General features: G+C 36.8%; 1 protein-coding gene across 4 annotated transcripts in view; it reads right to left on the bottom strand.

Annotated features, from left to right (window-relative positions):
* The window catches only part of LOC127848696 (glutamate receptor ionotropic, kainate 2-like), a 139,317-nt gene that overhangs the window by 69,398 nt on the left and 42,844 nt on the right, over positions 1 to 27,075 (bottom strand). Inside the window, exons 2-14 of one of the 4 annotated variants that reach the window (XM_052381291.1) lie at positions 25,092 to 25,247; positions 15,291 to 15,542; positions 14,423 to 14,604; positions 13,342 to 13,395; positions 10,652 to 10,819; positions 9,081 to 9,230; positions 8,093 to 8,194; positions 7,409 to 7,522; positions 6,662 to 6,871; positions 6,165 to 6,388; positions 4,592 to 4,710; positions 1,207 to 1,424; positions 249 to 474 (exon numbers count right to left, since the gene is read on the bottom strand). In XM_052381291.1, coding sequence (XP_052237251.1) covers positions 249 to 474; positions 1,207 to 1,424; positions 4,592 to 4,710; positions 6,165 to 6,388; positions 6,662 to 6,871; positions 7,409 to 7,522; positions 8,093 to 8,194; positions 9,081 to 9,230; positions 10,652 to 10,819; positions 13,342 to 13,395; positions 14,423 to 14,604; positions 15,291 to 15,542; positions 25,092 to 25,247 — 2,175 coding nt within the window. The remainder of the gene's footprint in view (positions 1 to 248; positions 475 to 1,206; positions 1,425 to 4,591; positions 4,711 to 6,164; positions 6,389 to 6,661; positions 6,872 to 7,408; positions 7,523 to 8,092; positions 8,195 to 9,080; positions 9,231 to 10,651; positions 10,820 to 13,341; positions 13,396 to 14,422; positions 14,605 to 15,290; positions 15,543 to 25,091; positions 25,248 to 27,075) is intronic. The other 3 variants (XM_052381290.1, XM_052381288.1, XM_052381289.1) reach the window with 3 other exon arrangements.

Here is a 27,075-nt window from a genome sequence, read left to right as displayed (position 1 = left end):
TTGTCATCATCAATATTGGCATCATCATCATCATCATCATCATCATCATCATCATCATCATCATCATCATCATCATCATCATCATCATCATCATCATCATCATCATATTCTTCTTCATCTTTTTCTTCTTCGTCTTCTTCTTATTCAACATCATAATCCACTATAAATAACCAAAACCATCATATGCGGTTCTAAGCCCTACCATAACTGCATTTTAAAGTTACCTTTATTCTAGGTATTCTAGTTACCTTTCGGTGCTGCGATGCCGTATCCCTTAGTGTCCAAATCGGACCCGATTTGCATGAGATCGCAGTTGCGCTGTATTTGGTAATCGATCGACGTGGACTCGGCCAGGAACGCGTAGTTGCTCTTGACGACCCGCTCGAACCCGTCTTTGTTGCTGTCAACCAGAATAGAGTCCGCGTTTGCCTCCATGTACGCATTCATACGTTTGAACACCGTCAGATTGGAGTTCTGTGGGAGAAACAATGAGTGATAAGTCTGATAAAAGCGGAAAGTGTCGTCCCTGATAAGAAGATGCGGACTTTGCAGGCTAATATTGGACGAAACTTTAAACACATACATTAAGCCCATTATTCCAAGAACGATGTTGATATGATTTTATTTTGGTTGGTATCAATGATATGATATAATATGGCTCTGTCAACTGGTTTTTGACTGTTTTCCACTATCTTTCAAGCTATGAAAATTTTTCAAATAAATAATTATTTTGCTGTGTTCAAACAATATAATTATGTATCATAAAAGATTCAAAAAACGAATGTTTCAATTCACGTCAATAGCAGACGGTAAATTATTGAGTATCTACTGATGTGTACTTTTTACAGAAATTATAAAGCCTTACTGTTATCATTTGAATCGCTACACCGAGTAATCATTTAAAAGTTTGACATTTACTGAACTACTTTAGTGTCAAGAAGTAGCTCTATCGACGTCTTATAAGAACACTCTTTATCTTCCAAATTTCAGTATTTTTAGCAATTATTAAATTGTTACTTAGCAATAGTACAGATGTTTAAGTGTCAGTTCTTCCCTCAAACTTTTTTTAACAGTCTCAATAAATCTAAGTCTTTCTACGCACACGGGAACCAAATACACATAAGTACCATAGTTCGATAGAGAATTAAGACAATTGCACAATGATTCTATCGAATACGGAACGCACACTCTGTAGAAAAAACAAACCTTGAAAAAGTTTCGAGTGGCTCCCGCTTTAAGCGTCCCGTACTTGATTGCTGTCTGCTGCGACAAGTCGGCTGCGCTCTTGATTGGCGCCTCCAAGCGGCGGATGGTCAGGTGCGCTGCCAGATTGGCGGTGTACGAGCTAACTATGACCAGGGTGAATACGTACCACGTGCTGGCTACCAACCTGCTAGACCCGGCCTTAGGCGCTATGTCGGAGCCTGGGTTAGGGCGGATAACTTCATACACATTTTGATTTTATGTTAAGCGTCCCGATCATTTGTTTCATGGGACCTTCCAATTTGGTAGTAAAAACGAAGAATTTGTTGGTAAAAGAAACATTGGTCTTCCCTGTTTCGCATCAAAATGATTTGGTAAGACCTCACAATCCCACTCGGAAAAAAACGATGAAAAGTCTATATACCACTATTAATATTATTTTGGTTTTAGTATTATTTTGCTTTCACAGTGTATTTATTGTTAAAATAACAGCTACACAAGGATAATTAAAAATGCTAATTTTGGAATTGGTCACAAAAATTCTTTGATTGCAACACTGTTTTATATAATTTTTGCATCTGTCCATAGGGCACTTAGGAACTTAATATGTTGCAAACCATCAATTAAATTAAACAATGTAAATAGGTTAACTATATTTTAATAATAAACACAATCATGGACGTTTTGCTATTTTACAGCTTAACCGCGTTGATTAATTAAATATATTCTTAATACTAACATATATTCATTTAAACATAAGTTTTTCTCGTTTGCTGTGTTTTCATGCGGGCATAGTTACTATACGAAGGACCCACATACATTTAACTGCAGTTAGTCATCTAGCCATCAACGACGATGCACATGGGGTTGTAGTTTAAAAGGTACACTGTGTTCTCACTACGTTTTTTCTGCATTCTTCTCTATATTACAACACATTTTGCCTATATCGAGCGTTAGTTGTTGCTATACAAACGTTAGGTGTTACTATGGCCAAAGCACCTTACTAGCATCCATATTATATATCACTGGTGAAAACTTGACGTTATGTTTAACCCTTGACAATTCGAACAAAAAGTGATTTTTAAAGACAAGAGAAAAATAAAAAACAAAACGTGAGCCTCGTGACATAAAATAAATTATCAAAGTGTTCGAGCTCTAATGTTTTTTTTCTGTGATATATAGGGACGACATATTACTACTAGCGGATTTTTCTATCCTGACTCTATTTTAAAAGCGCATGCTGCATAGAAACTACAGGCACCTTACCCGAGTAGTCTAAAAAGCATAGATACGGGCATCAATATACGCTTGAACTTTACCTTTTGTCTTACATTCTTTAGGCGTCTTAAGAAGTCTTTAAGTTTGGTACATTGACACAACTCCAGAATATGTCAGAATTGCATAAATAGTTGTATTCTGTGGTCGACAAATACATGTGCAGGTATTCTATTTCACATTTTTGAAAATGGTTTTCAAGCATTTATTTTAATAATTACTTTTAACAAGTCTTATATAAGTGTTTTTTTCTGCGTGGATAGATTCTGGAGTGTGATGCATTCATGAAAGATAACAAACTGCCACCTACCTTGTTTGTTGCTATTTCCTGGGCCCATATTAACCGAACTAAGAATAAAGAATATACTTTGATCCAAGAAAATATATTCAGTGGTTGAATATAGACAAGCCAATAATGTTGCTTTTATCATACATTAATTGTTCAAAACGAAGAATTTAGTAAACTAAGTGTTAAATTCCACGTGATATTAAATTTTGCAAGACAATACGGTCATAACAGTTGTAAGAATATTTTTTACTATTAGACTCAATTCTAGGATTTTGGTCGGTGATTACGGGCCAAGGATTCTTTACTTTCAGCATAAACTTCCGTCGCATGTTGTACATGTAGGTTATACATACCTGCTTGAGAATAGATGAACCACGCCGTGTTGGGGAGGGGTAAACGCGTTTTATTTGGTACTTTTTTCTACAATACCTTAAAGAAATTTCTTGTAGATCCCGATTTCAACGTCCCATATTTAATTGAACTTTGCTTTGACAGATCATCGGCGTTTTTGATGGGGGCGTCCATCCGGGACACGGTTAGAAAGGCGGTGAGATTGGCGGTATAGGAAGATATAAAGATGAGGACAAAGAACCACCACAGGCAGGCCACCATCCGGGTCGAGATTGCTTTTGGCATTATGTCACATCCTGTGTGTGAGGTACGGGTTAGACAAAGCTATTACTTCTATTAGAGCGACTAGCTTCTGTAAACACATGTCAGCATGTTCAACATGTATGTCGTGATATTTAATTTCAAGAATAAATCTGACATGGAAACATATTTAAAAACATTAGTATATTTACTAACCGTTACTCCTTTAATGTCCCTTTTGAACTATTTCTCATTTTTTACAAAGCAGAGAAAAACTGCGTGTCAAAACAGTAAAATCGGCTAAACAGCTCATATATAAGTTAATTTAGTTCAATTGAACGGCAACGCATCATGTGTTCACAGTTTATGGTTTGCTTCTAAAAAGAGTGGTTCACGTGATCAGAGTGAATAGACTGAGAAGCGCCTGTGAGGCAGTTGTTGAGAAAAGGTTTAATACAAGTGGTTGTTAGAGTCGACACATTTCTCGTTAATTAGTTAAAAAGCGACATTATAATCATAATTTAGACATATTGTTATGAACAATACAAACGGAGACAACTAATTATTTCATATCTAATTCGTTATATGTTTACAAATATCGCCACCTGGGTGCATAAAGGTACCATGTGACATTGGAATTAGAGGGCAAATGGTACCTTTTGGCGCAAATGGGGCGATGAAGCATTCGACATTTTATAACGTTATTGACATCAATTATTCAGGCGTTCTCATAATGATACAAAGACATGTACACTTATATTCTCTTACATATATACACATAACATATACAAACAAATCTATGGGCAGGTAAATACAAGTATACAATCTTGCCATACCGGTAGCTGGCTCTATTTACTACAGGTATATTGTTAGATAATGCACAAGGAAATCAGCATATGTACACGGTTTTTCTCTATTTATGCAAGTCCTTTTTTCATTTACGCATACAATTACGAAATAATTCACGGGTAGACTAAGTTACTAAACCACATGCTATCGTTCTTATCGAACTAGCCTCCAACCTCGATTAAGGCCCGGGAATCAATACTATATATTATATATGCATTGGTAATTTGGTACATTTGGTACGTACTTTTAGATGGACTGTAATCTTTTCACAAATACTGTTGTTTTGTGTAATGACATATGTTTAAAGTATTTTTGACGAATGAAAAAGCGTTATCGACATAGCAAAAAGCGGCTGTATGACTAGGTGGCAACATTATACCGTACCTTGCTGCATGAGAGAGCCGATGGTGAACCACAGGCTGTTGAGGATCGTAAACTGGTTCTCCACCACCTCCGAGTCTTCGTTGCACGGATGTGGATTCTCCCATTCGTAAGGCGTGAATCTGGTGACGAAATCGGTATTTAAGGATGTAAATCTATTTTGTGTGTTTATAATTTCTGGGATAACTGGTCTAAATGTATGTGCGTAAAGTGTCGTCCAAGATGAACCTGAGCAATCCAAACAGGATAATAAGGTACGACACTATGAACCTAAATTTGATTCTTGCCACGTAGAGACTTCATTCAAACAAAAAATGTCATAATAGCGCAAAAGTGCCGTCATTGATTAGCTTGTGCGGACTGGACGGACTAATATGGGACGACACCTTACGATCATGCATTAAGACCATTTATAACAGATCGAGGCTTATTTGTATAAACAAAACTGAGCAAACGCCTTGGCATACAACCCCTTGCTATAACGGCAATGATCTTTAAATACCGGCACTGTCAATACTGACCTGCTTTAACAGTACTGACCTTGTTATAAAACACTGATCATGCTGTAGCAACACAGCACTTTCTCCAACAACACTGACATATCCATAACAACACTGATCCTGCTATTACAACACTGACCTTGCTATAACAATACTGACCTTTCTACAATGTCACTCGCATCGCTATAACAACATTTGAATTACTATAGGAACACAGATATTGCGTCAATAACACTGATCTTGATATACTAGTAGCAGCCCTGATATTTTTCAAAAACACTGCTGACCTAGCAACTAGAATACTGACTTTCCAATATCAACATTGATAACAACAGTGAACTTTCTCCGACAATACTTGCATAACTATAACAACATTGGTTTTGCTTTAACAGCATTAACATGGCTTTAAAAATATTAACATTTCCATAATAGCAAGTCCATTGCAATCATATCACTGACATTTGACACAACAAGTCTGAGAGGGATCTCTACAACAGCAAAAACAATGCTTTAATATTACTAGCATTTATTTGATATAACTGACCTTTGCTGTAACAACTCTGAGATAATAACAACAGCACTAGCATTTCTATGATATCACCTACTTTTGTTTAACAACTCTGACAATATAACACCAGTACTTGGCTTGCTTTAAAGTAGCATGTATTTATCACATTGCAATTGCAATGACGAGAATATTCTTGCTATAACAGCAGTAACATAGCTAAAACACATATTTTGTTTAAAGAGTACAAGTATTGTAATAACAAAACCGAAAAGGCAAGACTTACAATACTTATCGTGTACCTGTATTGGATTGAAAACATTAAAATTGCTATTGAAACACTGACATTAAGCCCCGCTTTGATAGAACGAAGTTTAATGCGTGTGCGTAAATTGTCGTCGAAGATCGTCACGTGCAGTTCACACAGGCTAATAAGGGACGACAATTTCAGCTCTATGGTATTGTTCGTTGAAAGGAAGTCTCTTCGTAGCGAAAATCCAGTTCAGGCCGACAATTTATTCATATGCATTAAGCCCCGTTTTCCTTTCTCAATTGCTATAACAAAACGAACCTTGCTATAACAAAGAGCATAAAGCTGACACAGAGGTAGGCGGCGATCATGTAGATCCAGACGTCAATGGACAGGGGCGACAGGAAGGAGAACAGAGCCGGCGGTTTCTTTTCCGGCTTCTTGTAGATGATGGTGATGCCAAGATTGAGAAACGGCATTGTAAAGTCCACCACCCTTGCCCGATCGTAGGTTATTGTAAGTCCCGCCGCGGCTAAATCCGCTTTCTACAAAAGCAGAAAGAAATGATAGTTTGCATTAGTCCACACGTATTTATTGAGCTCGACTGCATTAAGAGCATGTGACACTAGCGATCTCTAAATATTTTGCTGGGCAGAAGCAATAGATATAGGCGGCCGGCTTTTAAAATGGATATGTGTTCAAACGCCGGAAATGAAGAATTTCTAAGTTAACGATAAATGACATTTTAGTTTTAATTAGAGAGCTTGCAATGTCAGAATATTCGGTAAAGTAAGCTTGGCGTTCAAATAACCACTTACGTTAACGCTATCCCTCTCAATCAAGTCTCCGATCATTCCGTCCCATTTGCCGTCCTTTTGTTCGCTTCCGTAGGCTTTTTTGTGCTGCTCATAGATTTCGTATTTGAAGCCCAGGGACTTTGACAATTCCTCCATGAGGTCAATAATAAAGCCCTCTTCATATCGACCGTTTTCACCCGTGGTATTCCTCTTAATGACATATGGGGGGTCCTTTAAAAGGTAATGCTTATATAAGTTCTGAATGAAAAGTCGATTAGTAGTAGAAACTGTAGCAGGAACGGTAAAAGCATTTAAAGCAAAATTGGTAGTAGTGCTAGAAGCAGTGTAAGAAATATAAGAAGTATTAGTTTTATATTGGTAATGGTAGTAGAAGTAGTAGAAGTACTATTTTTATTATCAGCGTTATTAGACGTATTAGCTGTAGCAACAACAGCAAAAATAGTATCATTACTAGTACACATTTGAGAAGCATACAAGAATACATATTCAAACCTTAGTTCCGATTCTGATAATGCTGCTTCTGTTCCTAAATAAAGAAGAAGAAAACATGATGATGATGATGATGATGATGATGATGATTATGATGATGATGATGATGATGATGATGACGACGACGACGACGACGACGACGACTACGACGACGACGATGACGATAACGATGATGCTGATGATGCTGCTGCTGCTGCTGCTGCTGCTGCTGCTGCTGATGATGATGATGATGATGATGCCAGTGAATGGTGTACTTACAAAGATGGTGACCACACGTAACGTCATGTTACGCAGCCTCGTCAGATCGTCTTGCTCTTGTTGCTGAACGGTCACGGAAATGTTCACGCCGGACTTCCGGTTCCATGAACCGATCTGCATAAACAGAGATGCCGACATGTGAACGAGTCTATTAACTCTGTTTTTGCAATTTTTAAATACAGAAGTGACGTAATTTTTTCGTCCCACGTCTATGTCAATACCGTATCACACATGCCATTGTTCTGCATGAATTTATATATAGTCCGGGTAGATTGAAATAATTTCCATGGTAAAATATTTGTGTACCGGTATTTATATTAAACATTTGTTTTATCAATCTAATAATTTGTCAATCAAAAGGTAAGTGTATCTATTTATTTCCAATTAACGTACGCGAATAAAGCTTTCAGGCGCGTTTGACTCTACTTAAAAGTAAAAGTTTTAATTGAATCCTTCGTGATTCAGACTGCATAATGAAGACTAACATAATTTGCAATATATTTGCTATTAGAAACTGCATTGAGACTAATTTGAGACTCTAGATTTAAAGTATTACCTTAACACACTCTTACAAAATAAAATAGTTCAACACATTTATTAATGCACATGCAGTTACCAACATTATAATGTCACTCTACTATCGTACATGCCTTAAAGGCGTGTACTGAATATTTCAAATCGTACCTCTGTTATACCCTTATTTGTCAGGCTAATGACGTCCAGATTAAAATCTTTCCGTCGACCCTCCTCGAAACGGATTTTCCCCGACAGACCGTGATACTCCAACTGAAGAGAAAATCTAGAGCTTGTGACAAAAATACCAATCAGAAAAGATTGACATATGTCGATAGTAATACAGTATATCCCTCTTAATTACTTACCGAAGGTATGGTTATTAATATGCCTTACGTTTGATAAATGAATTTGTAACATACATAGTAACTCAGAATAATAGTGCGCGTTTTCGCATAAAATGTGTCGTATATGTGAATGCGTTGAAAAGGACCGCATTGAAAGACCGCTAATGCGGTTCATGCGGTAAGATTGAGCGCGTATACAGAGGGTTTCCTGGCTTAAATGTTAACGCTTCAAGACTATAAGATACCTATAGTAGAGTTAAAAGGCAACAGCTCATGAACTTCGACTAACGAAGTAGAAGGCAGAATTATCAGCAGCAGCAATATGTATTGTACATAATCTAACATTAATTCTATCTTACTGATTTGATATTATTAATAACTTCTTTCTTGATTATTCACACGTTACTCATTTAATATAATTAATGACATCTTACTTAATTTACACAAGTTTGAACGCCTTCCTGAATTGATATCATGCATAATGTCTTACAGGTTTTATCTACAATGTATTACAAGTATACTAAATTACGTCTAATAATGGATTGCTATACTAAATAACGCCTTACTAGTTTGCTATATTAAATCACGTCTTAATGGATTGCTAAGCTAAATAACTCCTTACTGGTTTGCTATACTAAATAAAGTCTTAAATGATTGTTATACTAAATAACGACTTACTGGTTTGCAATACTCCATAAAATATTTCTGATTTGTTGCACTAAGTTTATCGATTGCGATCTTAAATAACGCTATACTGATTTTCTTTCCTGAATTACTGGATTGCTATAATAAAAACTGGAAAAACTTCTTACTGATTTGATGTAGTTAAGCAGGTTAGCTCCCTTCTTCCACGTCTCCTTCTTGCCGCACTGTAGCTCCTCCGTCTGGAGCTGCTGATTGGACAGGCTGGACAGCGCACGCGCAAACAGGTTCACGGCGTCGTACATGAGCGCTGTCTCCGTCTGAAAGGAAAATGAGGGTTTTCCGGTTAGGGCAGAGGTTCATATATGCGCTTCTGATCTTTGCGACCCGGGTTCAATCACCGACATCGGCAGCATGTGGGTTTGATTAGTGGTCACCATAGCGGACCGCTGGGATATACTCCGGGTCTCACGCCCCACCACCCACAGCACAATGCCACTCGAAAATCGAAAATCTTTCAGTAACAAGTAAAAAGCTGGTAATAACAGCTGTCATTCAAAATTCGCCCCAACGTTCGAGAGTCTAGTTAGTTAATTATTTGAGAATGCGAGGATACACTCCAGTTCCACACATAATGTAGTCTCAGACGCGAAAGGACCTCATTGATTTCGAAATATACACTCACAAAATAGGATTTTTTTCCAAAAAAGCATTAGTCTTTTCCGTCTTTAAGAGGCGATTTGTTTAATCATATTCATAGAATTGTTACATTATCATTTATATACTATGTAAAACATTGGCCTAATAAAGAAATCGCTACAAATCTTTCTTAGTGTGACAATCGCAATCCGCGCAAGTATGTTAAGATAGTAATCTTGATCTGGGAAAACGGGCTTAATGTATGCGAGTAAATTGTCGTCCCAGATTAGCATGTGTAGTCCGCACAGCCCAATCAGGGACGACACTTTCCATTTTTAAGGAAATTTGCGTTTTTAATAAAATAACTATCGTCTTAACGGAAATCTTGTCTAGGCGGGGAGTGTCAACACATGCTAATATGGGACGACATTATATGCACATGCATTATACATTGTTTCCTCACTACAATGATTCAGGAAATTATGATTCTACACCGTGGACATACATGATTCTAAACCGTGGATATACATGATTCTACACAGTGGACATATATGATTCTACACCGTGGAATACATGATTATACACCGTTGACATACATGATTCTACACCATGGATATACATTATTCTACACCGGGGACATACATGATTCAACACCGTGGACATACATGATTCTACAACGTGGATATACATGATACTACACCGTAGACATACATGATTCTTCACCGTGGACATACATTATTCTACACCGTGTACATACATGATTCTACACCGTGGACATACATGATTCTGCACCGTGGATATAAATCATTCTACACCGTGGACATACATGATTATACACCATGGACATACATTATTTTACACCGTGGACATACATGATTCAACACCGTGGACATGCAGGATTCTACACCGTGGACATGCATGATTCTACACCGTGAACATACATGATTCTACACCGTAGACATACATCATTCCACAGCGTGGACATACATGATTCTACACTGTGGACATACATTTTTCTACACTGTGGACATACATAATTCTACACCGTGGACATACATGATACTTCACCGTGGACATACATGATTCCACACCGTCTACATACCGCTATTGCTCTCATTCCGAGTAGGGGTGATCGCACAGTATTCGACTCTCTGTTGGCCCATTCGTTGTAGATGTTTACCACTTCCGGGCTGGAGGGCCGAATCAAACGCATGGCTGTGATGTTGGCGCCTTTCTGGGCAAACCGGTCAAGGTCCAGTTGTGAAATATCCTAAAAATGCACGTTCATGCCTCTATATAATATATACGTTGCATCAAGTGTTAATTATGGCAAAAGTAATCGTTATTTCTATAAATTCTTGGTATCACATTTTAAAGGTTTTCTGAAAAGATTAGAATGTGAAGCTGGAATTCTGTTTAAAAACCAATGAGACCATGGCTTACATTGAAATGTTTAAAGATTTTTGCAATCATTGACAAAATAAGAAATACTGTTCGAAATTTTTTCGCTAAAGCATCTTCACTGTAACAGTCTGGATTAATTAAATAAAGCATCAATCATATGCTTTAAATAAATGCAAATTTTAATTAAAAATTAAAAGTAGTTAACGAAAAAAAACACTAGACTAATAGTATGCGTTTACAAAAAAACTTGTTCATAACTGTAAAAAAAATCTTTGCTTTAACATGTTTAAATTAGTGCGATATAGTTACACAAAAATCCGCACTTTAATTAACACGAAAAGAACTATTCATTAATAGTTTTTCCGAAAGAGTTATTCCCCTTTACATCAACGTGTAGCGTAATGATTAAACTTATATATAGTAAAACAAGCAAACTCGTTGAATTGATATCCCCCGCCAAATATGCTTCTGGACACAAAAGTGTTCTGGGTGGAAGAACGGATAGACAACGCCAAAAATATCCTAGTTTTCATTCAATATACCTAAACAATATTTTTAAACAGCTAAAAAATGTCTTTTAAGGAAACAAGGGTGATTATTCTGCATTAAAAGGTGGTGAACAACCAAAGTTGGTGTGCATCATTCGCTTATCTATATATGAACTGCACGCAAGCATTTCCACAAGTCAGCGACTATATGCTCTGCCTTGTTGGAGCAAAAAATGTCTAACCTATAATGTCTATGTACAAAGATGTATACATAATTCTGTGTGAGAATCCATTTTAGTATGGTATAATCCTAAATCTATAAGACATATTTAATCAAAATATGTGATTTTGACATTTGTACGTGACTTTGACCATGACCCTAGCAACATGGATCTTATATTTGAAACTCAGCTAGATAATGGAGAACAATTGTGGACAATTATTACAGAATCCATTGATGCATAGTAAAAGAATGACTAAATAATGAATAATTCATAAACTTTGTGGCCTTTTACCTCAATGTGTGACCTTGACATTAGCCCCTAAGATTATGGGTGTTGAATGTAAAACACCCCCAGATGATTGAGAACAACTAAGGCAAGTTTAATGGCTCTGGCTCATGTGTTAATGGAGATAAACATCTAAGCTTATGTTAAAAAGCAATTTTTCAAGATATAAAGGGCCAAAACTCCGTTATTAACAGATGGTGTACAATGCAATTTGGCGTGCATCATCCCATTATCCATATATATACTCATACCAAGTTTCAATGAAATCCGCCAAAGCACAAAGATATGGCTCCGGACACATTTTTTTCAAGATACAAAGGGCCATAACTCCGCTATAAACATATGGTGTACAATGCCATATGGTGTGCGTCACCCTCTTCTCCATATTGTTCATACCACTGCATTGATATCTGCCTGATATAACGTTGCCTGATATATTTTTTATTATGGTCAACAGGAAGTTCTTATATCAGTCAATGTTTGGAGTTACGTGGGATTTGCAATAAAATCAACAATTTCTATCAACATGAATCAGGTTCAACAAAACAAACAATTTGATACCAAAAACGTACATATTTTATTCTAGTTTTAATTCATAAATTACAAAAACGTTTATGTTTTAAAAATCCCCACAGCCCGCACTACAGAAGTTAAATGACGTCATCAATGGGACAATACATCTTAAATATAGATAGAGGCATTGCACTCGCAAGTGTTGCACAGAAAGTCAAGACAAATGATAACTGCATGCTAATCCTTAACTATTTAAACAAACTATTAAACACGCTTATGTCAAAATTGACACCATCATCAAAATGTCAATTTCAATACACATCTCCAAAATGGCGTCTGCAAACTATTCAGCGAAGTGTGTTCTTCGATTAAATTTGTCGCTGCAGTCCATTCCTGATCTCCAAGTCAAGACGTTTATAATTAAAGCGGATGTACTCTTCCAATTCGTAGTGCAAACAACTGTTTTTTCTCTATTAGATGTTTAAAAAAAGCGATTATTCGTGTCGTCTTTTCGAACGCCGTTGCTACATGTATATCAACGTGTAAAAGCCGGATCATCAAACTCAGCGTGGATCCGTACATTTTAAATATAAAAATGGATTGTTATGCAGATTTAAGAAAAATGTGGTATGATAAACAGAAAAAAGGTTACTGTCCGATCGTTTTGGAATATACCAAGTTTCAATGAAATCTGCCAAAGCAATTCCAAGATATGGTACCGGACATAAAAGTGCCGGACAGACAGACTGAAAGAAGGACGGACGGACGGACAACGCCAAAACAATATCACTCCGCCTATGGCGGGGGATAATAATTCAGTATAATTTCTCACAAATACAAGGTCAATACTATACACTGAGGCTGGCTGAGACACTTACCAGCGATGTAAAATGAAAATGGAAGTAGTCGTTGACCATATTGAGGGAGTTCGCCTGAAACAGAGGTAGGATATATCAATGGATACTGGGGCTGCAGATTCATTAAGGTGTATTTATACCTCGTTTTGAGAAAGCTGATCTTTATGAATGTGCGTAAAATGTCGTCCCAGATCAGTGACGACAATTTCAGCTTTTATGGAATTTGTCGTCTATTCTAAATGAAAATGCAAACTGCACAGGCTAATCTTGGACAAAATTTTCCACTTGTATGGTATTTTTGTTATAAAGAAATTTCTTCATAAGGAAAATCTATTTTAGTCGGAAAATGTTGTCGCTGATTAGCCTGTGCTGACTTCACAGGCTAATCTGGGACAACAGTTTTTGCACATGACTAAAACCTCGTTTCCCAGAGCGATAGCATAATACTACTTGTTAGAGATTGCTGGTCCGCACAGACTAATCAGGGACGACTCTTTCCACGTAGACTTAGCGCAGTTTCCCCAGAACAAGTTAATAAGCATCTTAAATAAAATATACATCGAAGCTCTGTTCAATATATAACCTTTCATGTTTTGGTAGGAGTCGTTGTTCAATGCTCACATTTAACAAAGGAATAAGGTCTGATGTTTACCTAAACTTTTAACAAATTATAATATAAATAAGATCATTTCTATGTGAATTCAAGCATATAAAACAACATTCTATTTTCGCACAATTACCTGAAATGCGCCAGATGTTTCTTAAACAATATCTTTCATATCTGTATAATAGCCTATTCTTCACACATATCACTTTTATTTTGCACACGTTCTATGAAGTGTTCAATCCCAGAAAGGGTTCCATATTCGAATGAATCAATCACCAATTTAGTCCATTCAATCGTATTATCAACGCATTAGGCCTTATATATCAGAATTGAGATACTGTTTTGAAATAGGTGCAAAAATATGAGTTGAAATATTATGAAAAACATAAGCACTCACACACGCTGTAGTTTCTCAACGACATTTTCGATTGCTTTTTCAGTCTTGTGGAGTATATAAATATATTTAAACCACAAAAATAAGGACAATAAAACTACCGCATCCAGAATATCCAACACTTTCTCCACCGAACAATCAATGACCATCCGGTACTCGAGCTTCTCGTGCATATCCTTGAGCATGGAGATATAACCGGAAGTGCCGCCCTGTAACTGTCGCACCTTCATCGTGAACTCCTCGCCACGTGCCAACTCCAGGATCTTCTGCAGACGGATCAGACCTACGACACGGCATTTATTATGTTAAGCCTCGTTCTGGGAAAACCTGGCTTAATGCATGTGCGTAAAGTGTCGTCCCAGGTGCGGACTGCACAGGCTGATCTGGGACTGAGTTTAGGCAAATGTTTTCAGACCAGTTTTCCTTGAACGAGGCTCATGATGCTGATGGCGTTGCTGGTTTTGTTATTGATAATGATGACTAACAAACTGATGAGGATGATTTCGAGGATGATGATGGTGATGATGATGATAACGGTAAAGCAGTAGAAGAATATGATTATGATGATGATGGTGATGATGATAACATTAAAGAAGTAGAAAATGGGGATGTTGTTTTTGTTGTTGTTGTTGTTGTTGTTGATGATGATGATGATGATGATGATGATGGTGATGATGATGATGATGATGATGATGATGATGATGATGATGATGATGATGATGATGATGATGATGATGATGATGATAATGATGATGATGATGATGTTTTTGTTGCAACTGCTGTTGCTGATGATGATGATGCAAATGATGATTATAATTATGATGATAATTATAATTTTGCAGTCAGAACAGACTTATCATGACGACCCTTTTTGCATTGATGGAATTTTTGAAGTCACATGTAAACGAAAAGCCAGTCCAGGCGGAAATTGGCGTCTCTGATAAGCCTGTGTGGACAATAAGCACTCACTATTATTATCCTCATAGATCACGGTGAACTGCGTCCACTTCCAGTACTTGATCAGGTCGGCGTAAGCTCCCGACAGAACCTCGTGGTCGGGGTAGACGCTGATGCTGAAGTCCTCCCGGGGGTTTCGGGCGTCCCAGGCCGCCTGCAGGTGCGGGATCTCGAACGCCTGGCTGAGACCTTGTACGTGTGCACGAGATATCTCTGACACCGGGCCGAATATGGCCGCGATTCCGCCGCGCATCTGACGACACACTGGAAATGAAATAGAGATAATTGGTCGTGAATAGAAATTGCACGTTCGCGAGAGATATCTAGGACACTGGGCCGAAAATGGCCGCGATACCGACACGCATGTGACGTCTCACTGGGGATGGTTTATAATGATGGTAGAGGCTTTGTTGAAATATTTAACATTGACTTTCAGAGTTTGGCAGGCATTGAGTCAAGTACGAGTTAAGTAGTTTGTGAAAAGATGTAACTATTTTCAAGGTTTCCCTGTCATGAACGTGGTTAATGTTAACTATTAGAAACAATGAACTATCCGTATCAAATAAAGATGCTTTCTACATGAAGCATCTCTGGTCAAACTATTGAGAATCGAACAGTTGTTCGTTTTTAAGCGATAATGTTTTCATGTTTCTTTGTGTTTTTTTAATTGACGACTATCTCAGTTTCGAATAAAGTTTCATTAAACATTATGAACACACACACTATGCTCATCCAAGTTTGCTTGCATTTCACCGAGCTAAACTTATTTCATTGTAAATTTGTTGTAAACATCGAGCAGCAGGTATTTTAACACGTGCTTTTCGTTGACAGTATCAGCCTTTAAACATGTTACCACATATCGGATACGGAACGAGTCTGAAATTCTGCTCGTAGAATTCTGATCACGGTTTCGATGAAAGACAGGATAAGTGATTTGGCTTGGATGATAATATCCAGAACACCGGCTGTTAATAGAACCCCTGTATCCCCGTAGTGCGAATGAGGTCTGGAATGACAGACTGACATCCGAGTGTTAAATGATACGGAATTTGGTCTTTTTAGGAAATATTAAATTGTAAACACGTACGTCTGTCAATTAGTCTATATGATACACTGTAATCATAGTTGATGGATAGTTTGTGTATAAGATAGACAACACACAGTCAGTTTGATATCGTATAGTATAAAAACGTAACAAAATACATGCACATGTATAAAATATTAATTGACAGAAATAAAACTTTCTGCCGAATGTAAGTTGAAGACGTTACATCTGCGAGCGTTAACCAACAAGTCATCTGTGAAATTCGGGCTAAGCGCATGTAAGTCAGGGGTTGCCTCAGATAAGCCAGTGTAGTCAACACTTGCTAATCATGGCCGAAACTTTCCGCCTAAAGTGGATTGTCGCTTAGAAGAGACTTTCTTTAAACGACAAATACCACAGGAGTGGACATTGCCGTCCCTGATCAGCCTGTGTTGACTACACTGACTTATATTGGACGACACTTGACGAGCATGTTTTAAATCCCGTTTGCCCAGAGCGATGCTTAATTAATACAAAAATTGTCGGGTATATGACTCTACCGGTAATATACATTTCCTATTAATGCAGCTCCTGAAAGACATTGATTTGTGAGGACTATCTACCGGTAATTAGGGCACAATATAATTGTGCACAATTAACATTTTTGTTCACACACACAAACAAGTGAAGAATACGATCATATTTGTCACGTTTCAAATGTTAAACAAGAGTATTATTCTTGAAATATAATTATTAATTTGTATATAATTTGATTGGGTCTAAAGCGATTTTAGTACGCTGACCGCACGGTGCATGATTTCTTTGCATATCAAACTCACCGTGGGAACGAGTGTCCGGATACCCCGAAACACAGTCACGCTCGTTTCATAACATGAGAAGACCCCCCCCCCCCATCAATATTTATACTTCAAAACAGTGAGATATTTTAAGAAATAATGAAACAATATATGTGAAAATTTATTATATTTACACTAATTAAATTTGTAAAATTCAAGAAATCGTAAATATTCTTGCCTTAGGCTTAATAAGCCCATCAGGATGTTGGCACAGTGCGCGGTCACAAATGTAAAAACATATGAATTCGGCTTGTTTAACAAACATATGGCAAATGCTTCGATATTAGATGTTTCATTAAACATTAAAACAATTCTAACAAAAACGTGTGTGTTTCTTTATGAAAGAAAACACAAATTATTTCTAGTTATACAGGAATAAGAATTTATATTCTAGCCGGAAAGTGAATCGTTTGTTTTTACCTGCTATTTTCTTTGTTTATTATGAACCATATTAAGGCCAATTTTTGTTATTTATCGACGTTACATTTAAAGAACTTTCAACTCTAAATTTTGGTTAGCTTTATCTTCGAATAATCAATTGTTGTCGCATTATTCCAAAACAACGTCAATACAAGTCCTGAAAAGGTCCACTCAGCGCTTGGTTACAGATTAGGTTATATTATACTCTATATTTCTCAAATAAATCAAGGTTAAAGTGTCAACTTTAAGCGAAAAAAATGCGACAAAGTGCTCATACAGACCCCCATAACCATACCTTTTCTGAAACAGCATTTTTAACTGGATTGATGTAAACAAGTCGCTCACCTGAGAGATATTATTGGGACAAATCTTCTGGCCAAGTTTCATGAAGATCGAAAAATAAATGTGGCCTCTAGAGTGTTAAAAAGGTTAAACTATAGCCATATAAGGAAAAATTCCCCGCCCCCTGGCGGCAATGTCTTTCAACCAACCGGCTTCATTTTTGAACTCTTCCAAAATATTATCGGGATGAATCTTCTAACCAAGTTTCATGATGATCTGTAAGTAAATGTGGCCTCTACAGTGTTAACAAGATTTTACTATAGGCAAAGATCAAAGGAAAAATGCCCCGCCCCTCGGAAGCCATGTTTTTCAAGCAAGCATAATTATTTTCGAACTCATCCAAGATATCATTGATTCCAATCTTCTGACCAAATTTCATGAAGATTGGACAATAGGTGTGGCCTCTAGAGTATTAAAAATGTTTTACTAAAGCCATATAGCCATATAATGAAAAATGCCCCGCCCCTGGTGGCCATCTTTTTAAAGCAACAAACACCATTTTCGAACTCATCCAAGAAAGCATTGGGACGAATCTTCTCACCAAATTTTATGATGATCGGAAAATAAATGTGACCTCTAGAGTGTTAAAAATGTTTTACTATAGCCATATAAGGAAAAATGCCCCGCCCCGTGAGGGCATGTTTTTCAACCAACCGGTATCATTTTTAAACTCGTCCAAGATATTATTGGGATGAATCTTCTGACCGAAATTCATGAAGATCGGACTATAAATGTGGCCTCTAGAGTGCTAACACGATTTTACTATAGCCATATATAGCCATATAAGGGAAAATGCCCCGCCCCGTGTCAGCCATGTGTTTTCAAGCAAACGTAACCATTTTCAGACTCATCCAAGTTATCAATTCAACAAATCTTCTGACCATATTTCATGAAGATTGGAAAATAAATGTGGCTTCTAGAGTGTTAACAAGGATTTACAATAGCCATATAAGAAAAAATGCCCCTCCCTTGGCGGCCATGTTTTTCAACCAAAGGGCATAATTTTTGACCTCGTCCAAGATACTATTGGGATAAATCTTCTTACCAAGTTTCATGACGATGAGACAACAAATGTGGCCTCAAGCGTGTTTACAAGATTTTACTATAGCCATATATAGCCATATAAGGACAAATGCCCCGCCCCTTGGCAGCAATATTTTCAAGCAAATGTTACCATTTTCGAACTCATCCAAGATATCATTGGGACAAATCTTCTGAGCAAGTTTCATGAAGATCGGAAAATAAATGTGGCATCTAGAGTGTTAAAAAGGTTTTACTATAGCCATATAAGGAAACATGCCCCGCCCCCTGGCGGACATGTTTTTCAACCAACCGGCATCATTTCAAGTCGTCTAAGATATTTTTGGTGTGAATCTTCTGACCAAGTTTCATGAAGATTAGACAATAAATGTGGCCTCTATAGTGTTAACAAGATTTTAGTACAGCCATATCTAGCCATATAAGGAAAATTTCCCCGCCCCTTGGCAGCCATGTTTTTCAAGCAAACGTAACCATTTTCAAACTGATCCAAGATATCATAAAGACCAATCTTCTGACCAAATTTCATGAAGATTGGACAATAAATGTGGCCTCTAGAGAGTTAAGAAGGCAAATGTCAGAAATCAGAACTCTATAGATAAAAAACAACGGCGGTGAATCTCGGAATTTGTTACTGAGGCTTGAATGGCTATAGTTAACACAAACTGCTGGACGAAACCGAAGGTCAGTCAGCACTTGAATCGGAGCTAATGAGGTCAATTAAGAGTTTGCATTCTCTACAGATTTGTATGGAATGAGGATTGAGGTAAAACTAAGGTTGACTAAGCAAACAAACGTGAACGAGCATTGTCCATCTGCAAAAGAGATTATGTCTTAATGAGAGATCAAATATATTAATTGGAAATTCCAATACAATGACTTTGTTTGGCATTGATAGATATGCAATAACTAACAACATGTGCAGTCATAGAGCAATAAAAGGATCTAATTATAAAATATATTGTGTTTTTTTTACATCGGCAAGTAGCACAAAATTATATCCTGTGTCGTGAAAAACTAGGCTTAGAGCATGTGCGTGAAGTTTCGTCAAAAGTTAGCCAGTGTCGTCCACACAGGCTTATCATGGACGACACTTTCCGCTTTTATGGTATTTTTCATTTAAACGAAGTATGTTTTAAATGAAATCCATTTTCTGCGAAAACTGTATTACTTGATAAGCCTGTTCGGACTGCGCAGGATTATCTGGGACAACACTTAAGTCACATGCATTAAACATGCGTGTTCCCAGAGAGAGGCTCATGGACATTCCCTGCAATATTTCCTTTGCCAAGCACATGTACGTTAGCCTCTTAGTTTTAAGGTATTAACTCGCTGCCAATTCGCTAATTCATTTAGAATTAACCGTGTAATTGGTATAACACTTATTGTACGTAAGAAAACATATTGACTTACATATTACATGTGTTCTTGATAACTCGGCTTTGGGTTAATGTACCCACGCCACCAGGAATATGTACGTTTGGAAATGATCACGCAGAGCCGCAGCGAGTGCTAGGGTTAGGGTGAGAAGAAGTGAGCCTCGTTATGGGAAAACCGGACTAAATGCGTATGCCTCAAGTTTCATAGCATATTAGACTGTGCAGTCCTTAGATGCTAGTGTGGGACAACACTCTCCGATGTTATGGTTTAATTTTTTATAATTGAATTCACTTTCTAGCAAAAATCCAGTTTAGGCGGAAAGTGTCGTCCCTGATTAGCCTGTGCTGACAACTTAATACACCGTTTATCAGTTTTAATAAAGAGACTTTGGTTACGAGGTCGTGTTAAACGCTTATCTTGATTAGTTTCACCGTTGTATGTAAACATTGATTTTTTGTTATAACGTTTACATTATAACAACCCGATCTTGGAGTTTAATGTTGACGTATCAAAACACAGACCAATGACGAAAACGACTTATTTATGAACAAACAATAACACACAAGCTCCAGTAGAGAAAACCTCTATAAAAACGTTTTTAAAATTCGTGTTATTTGTTATTGATTTTCAGAGCATTCTTAAGTTGTAACGGTGTAACAATTTCTAGCACGTGCCGATACATAATGCCTTGCTACGCCACTGACGTGGCCTGACGTAATAATCAGTTACCTAGGAGATTGACACCATACTTGTATGTTACGACCATGTTTTATTACCACAGTTCATAAAAATAAACAAGGCATAAACGTTTGTATGCGATAATTGCTGCCATTGATGTGTTCGACTTCCATCACAATGCAGTAGTTGCTGCTATAGTTGTAATAATCATTGTGATGATCCTGATGAAATTAATGGTGTGAACCTAGGTATAGATGATGGAGATTATGTCGTCGCTTTACTTAGCAAAATTATCATCGTACAAAAGTATTTTGCAATACTTATTCTATCTTCACTTTGACTTAGATTGAAATATAAACACAATATGCATACTTTATTCATACGAAATACATGTAAACCAGGACATAAAATGTGTCATTATAACAGACACAGTTATTAATATTGGGAATTAAAACAATGCGTGAGAATTCAGAAGAACATTGTATACCAAGGAACGAGCTGTAATGTAAACAACTCCACATGAATCCGTTAATATGCTAGCAGATCCCATGAGATTATCCTATCAGGTTTCGGATGTGTTGATGAGGCTTTGTTTTGAATAATTCGCCCTTGGGATTTTCTTCTATTACTTCGCAATAACATAATTTCCAAAGTTGGGGTTTGAATCGAGAGAATTAGCGGTACAGGAACAGCGGTTAATTAACGTTTCTTTTCAGAATATTTTATGATTTAATGAAGCAAAAACAATGATCACTTACAAACCCCCAAACCACGACCGTAAATCACGTGTGCCACGTCTTTTTGGCGATGGACATACATGTATAAATGAGCCAATGCGCTAAGGATCGGATGTTTTGAAAAAAAGGATAATTATCAAAGGTGAGTTGATTTTATATGTTGTTATCAACATATTTTGCATAAACAATCGGACATTGAAGTGCGATTCGGCGAAAATTAATTAATCGACAATGGTAAACAAACATAAACCACAGTTTTTTGGCCTGTGTGGCGAGAACATGTCCACCAGATTGATGCGCTAAGGACATCAAACGATTGTGTTCAACAAATACGAGATGCTGTATGCACAAACACATTGGTTTCTTACGTATCTAATAGATAGTATTGTATTTTTCCAAAAGAGATGGGGACGATGCCAAGGACTATATTGTATGAACAACATATAATATTATATGTAATAAACATTGGAATCCGCATGAATACCCAGGAACTATTATTAAATTGCACAAACATTAGAGAACAACGTTTCTTGGACCGTTGCCATTCATCACATCGTAATGAATTTTCTTGGCGAAAAAATATACACTGGAATCCACGAAACTGTTAGCAGATGTAACGAGACAAAAGTGCCAAATCGAAATATGTCAAGATGCTTTTTTCAAAGCATCTGCGGTTATTGAAATGCAAACAGATTACACAAGACATATGGAGAATGATTTATAAATACCTGTTCTTAAAGGGGAAGCACCCAATGTGAATGATGTATAGTCTCTTTGAATATAAATATATGCAGTCAAAATTCAGTCAATAGAAAACAACATTAAACTTTTGAAACTGAGATCCACAGGCTAATACGACACTTTCCGCTTTTATGATATTTTTAGTTTCAAGAAAGTCTATTCGTAGCAAAAATCAAGTTAAGGCGGAAAGTGTCGTCCCTGACTAGCCTGTTCGGACCACACAGGCTAATCTGGGACGACACATTACGCAAATGCATTTAACCCCCGTTTCACAGTGCTCAAATAGAAAACCCGGTAGGTTTATTTGCTATTACGTTTGCTTGTAATTAAACAATTCTTCAATATGGCACACGTTTTATGTTGTACGAGTTGATCAAGGGAAACAATTAACCAAAACAGCAATGGTTGATCAGAGCACGAGTTCGCAAAAATATAAATCCAATATAAATGAATATATATATATAAACTTGTCCCAGAATGAGTACAACACGTCTGCTCCCAAAAGTGTTCTATGCGTGTTCTAGTTCATAAACAATGCAAGATGAAATGAGGTGCGTACACAAATGTATGTGAAAGTACTTTCGACCAGAAAGTCATTGACCTTTCGTGGGTTTCATACAAAACGGTTCGTAATACCGAGATTATTCAGTGCCATGGACAAATTCTAGCGTCGTGTTATATTGTTTAGTATATGAGTAAATCTGCTTGCCAATTTAAGAGTGCACGTTTCGGGTGAATTCCCGTTCTTGGTGCTACCCTGGTCTTCGTGTTCCCGATTTTGAACACTAAATTCGAATCAAAAATAAAGATTAATTGCTGAAAGTTATTTAAAGGATGATTTTTAGTTTTCGTTTAGTGTTTAAATGTTCATAGAATTTATTGAAACATGGGTAAGTGAATTATTTGCGCTAAATATGAATTTGCAGCTTGTTAAGATTCAGACATGACTACTGGAAAAAGTATTATCCGGAGAAAAAAAAACGACACAAGGGCATCCGTGAAGCGCGATCGACAGGACAACTGAAGCTTACAATAAGAAGGTAGGGTAAAATGAAACGTGTTGATAGGTACGGGGTCAATGACATTTGGGGGAAAATCTACTCAAATAACCGTTACTTTTTTCTGGAATTATGAACACATATTGCACTGTCATGATCGGAAAATCCCTACAGCCCGTTCAATAATGTACCATTTGTAAAATGAGATTGAATTTGACTGGATTGCCAAAGTACGCGATTAAGTGATGTAAGTACATATCTCATCAGCGGTTTCTCTGTCAATTCATGGAGCAAGACATGATCACACACATCAGAACAATGATCTGCCAACAACAAAATACGCAGAACTTTACGTGTACTGCCGTTGCCTGTCAGCATCGATTGCTATACAAAGTACGGGCGAATATTAGATATCACCCCTGGAAACCCGATACCTTGTGAGCAATGTAATATCATTGGAGTTGTGTTCGGTATTTTAGCATGAACTTACATAGGGTACGTACTTTGGAGAAATTAAAATTTGCAAAGTCCAATATGAAACAACTGTGTTTTAACATTGATAACAAAGGTATTGGCCTACATGTAGAAAAAATCCTGACAAATTTTCTTAAAAAATGAGCGAAATCTGGCTCGCTACCAAAAGTAGAAGATTGGGCAAAATGGGCCATGTTCAGGCATTTAGGTGAGAAACACTTCTTTAATTTACAAGCTGCTACAATAATTAAAGGATTTATACAAACTTACACATGTCTGCCATAACCTCTCAGCAGGGTTTTTCCAGAAAACTATTTCTTGTGGAGAAATTTGCGTTTTTAATGACCATGTTGGAAAAACACGGATACCATCTGGAGAAGACCAGGAAACCATATATGAGAAGTGACTTTATAGAAAAAAAATTGACAAAAAAACTAATATCCAGCCATTTTGTTGCAATTTCTTTGCTTTGTAGAGGCCTATAGTAAGTGTATGTGGGAACATATGCATACGAATGTACTTTTAATGCATTACACATTATCAATAGTGCCTTTTCAACATTTTCGAGTTTTATTTCTTTTTACCAACACTATTTTCGAAATTTTTAAGAAAGACTTGTAGCGTCACTCGTCAAAATATTTTTTCTATGATCACTCGTGAAATAACCAACGATCTTACACTAACATGAACACATTTTCTGTTTCTTTTATGCCCCTTTTTCAAGAAAATAATTAACAGCTATTTCCCTTTCATTTTATAGTTACCATTTCTCTCATGGCGTGCCTCAATACATTTCTATACACAAAATGAACACATTTTGTCGACATAATGACGTCACTTTTCCAGAGAAATTTTTCAGTTTATCTCTTTTACAACGTAAATAAACTGTGAAAAAAGCATAAAATAAAATGAAAATTTGTTTCATTCGGTGGTATGCCGATTTTAATTCTTTTTTTATCATAAAAATCTGGAGATGATAATCTAAAAATAGAAAAAGTAGTTCCGAAAATGTATCATTTTCACCGGTAAAAATAACAATTTGTTTGTATTCACTGCTGTTTTTTCACTGCAGAAATGTCATATTTTATCATACGGTATAAAAGAAATTATGTAATTTAGCCGACCTTTCTTGTTGGCCTCGAAGCTGTTGTCGCCCTCCAAGTACTCCATGTCAACAACTATGATGCGACTGGGCCCCAGCAGCTGGTGCATGTTGACCTTGGTAGCGGCGTTCTGAAGCGCAAGCACGAGGTGCTCGTTCTTGGGTTCGAACAGGCCCGCTGTGAAATAGAAGCATGTAATCATAGGAACGTGTAATTGCTGACATGTTTTGATATGTTATCTTCTAGAAAGATTATTATTTTATTACTATGTATCTTTTTTATTGTTTGATGATGGGTAGTGTACATGAAGATACTGGCATATGTCATATACTGATGGTACATGGACACATCGTTTTTTTTTGTAAGCTAAGATGACTTAGACATAACGGGAAAAGACAGCAAACTAAGTTTCGGTACGACATTTAACTAATTCGAGAAGAGATGTTAAACAGCACTACACATTTATCAACATTTTAACTGTCAAAACCCAATGATATGGGCTTAAATGGTTGGCATTATCATGTGATAGTTTTCTATCCACATGGACTGCATAAAATAAATTGCATCCTTATATACCACGCTCTGAGAAAAGCGCATGTGCAGTCCTCACAGGCTATGCAAGATCGAAACTTTCCGCATAGAAAGGATTTTTGTTAAGAAAAATACTTTCGTTAAAATAAAAACTCCATAAAATATGAAAGTATCGTCCCGGATGAGCCTGTGCGAACTGAACATGCATTGAGCCCCTTTTTCGCAGAGCATGGCTCATATTGAAATTGTGAATTTCGTGTCATTCATATCTCGTTATCATAAGTTTAGACCTTCTGCCACCGTTTGTCAATACACGCGAGATAAAATCGCTGCATTCTTCCGTTTTCTTAACATCAACAATATATTCGAACGTCTGTTTGTTGCAACAATCTTATCTCGAATCTGATAGAACAACATCTGGAAAGTTTTTAATCATTTCAGTTCAGATCAATTGAGCTGTAGAATGCACGTGCTTTAGTAATTTAAATAAGTTCAATATATGAGAGAATTAGATTAGTAATAGACGTTCAGTGGATTTAATAAAAAGTCGATTGCTAACTTAACTAAATTGGTCTATTCATTATATATAATTCACAGTCATGTTATTCTAAACTTGAACCATTTGTTAATGATAGCATTGGTAACTTTCGTTTAAGCGGAGTTCGGGGATAATGGGGTTTAATGCACGTGCTTCAAGTGCCTTACTAGCTTAGCCTGTGCAGTCCGCAGAGGCTAATCTGGAACGACGTTTTCCTTCTAAACTGGATATTTTTGTTTCAAAATGTATCAATTGAACGAACAGTTTCATAAGAGCAGAAATCGTTGTCACAGGCTTAAAATGGAAGTAATTAATTTTTCACACATTTTCCCAAAACGCGACTCATATCAACTGCCAAAACTCTAGAAAACCTACGATATATTTCGATCAATTTATCATGCATTATAGCCATTTACTCCAATTATACGGAAACGTCCCGGAACTTGAATTACAACACTCGCTTATTTGGGAGAACAACCGATTTCTGCACCACTCTTTGTTGCTGCACTTCGCATCATTACGGTCTCTTTTAAACATATCGGTAATTAATCGTTTACCTCACGATATATTTCTCGCGCTCATATGCCTTTTATCTTGATATATATATATATGCGAAATCGGTATGACAGAAACAACCGAAAACATTTCTATCTGCGAAAGAGGTTCAAGACATTGTTTCGTACAGCGTTGAACTTAAGAGGTGAAGTCGTCGAAAGATCGAATGATTAGGCAATGGCAAATAAATAGTGATTAAATTGTATCTGTTTGAAATATTTTCGAGTACAAAGCATCCGGCGTTCAGAATCATGAGATATGAATAACGTTTGGAAAAAACACATATTCATATGCATTATTCATATAATTATTTTCGACAGTGGTGGGAATAAATATATGAGTATTTTACAAAGAAGCGATTAAAAGAAGCTGCAAAGCCGG

Source organism: Dreissena polymorpha, chromosome 10, assembly GCF_020536995.1.
Source record: "Dreissena polymorpha isolate Duluth1 chromosome 10, UMN_Dpol_1.0, whole genome shotgun sequence".
Lineage (NCBI taxonomy): Eukaryota > Metazoa > Mollusca > Bivalvia > Myida > Dreissenidae > Dreissena > Dreissena polymorpha.
This window is presented reverse-complemented; position numbering and strand designations above follow the sequence as displayed.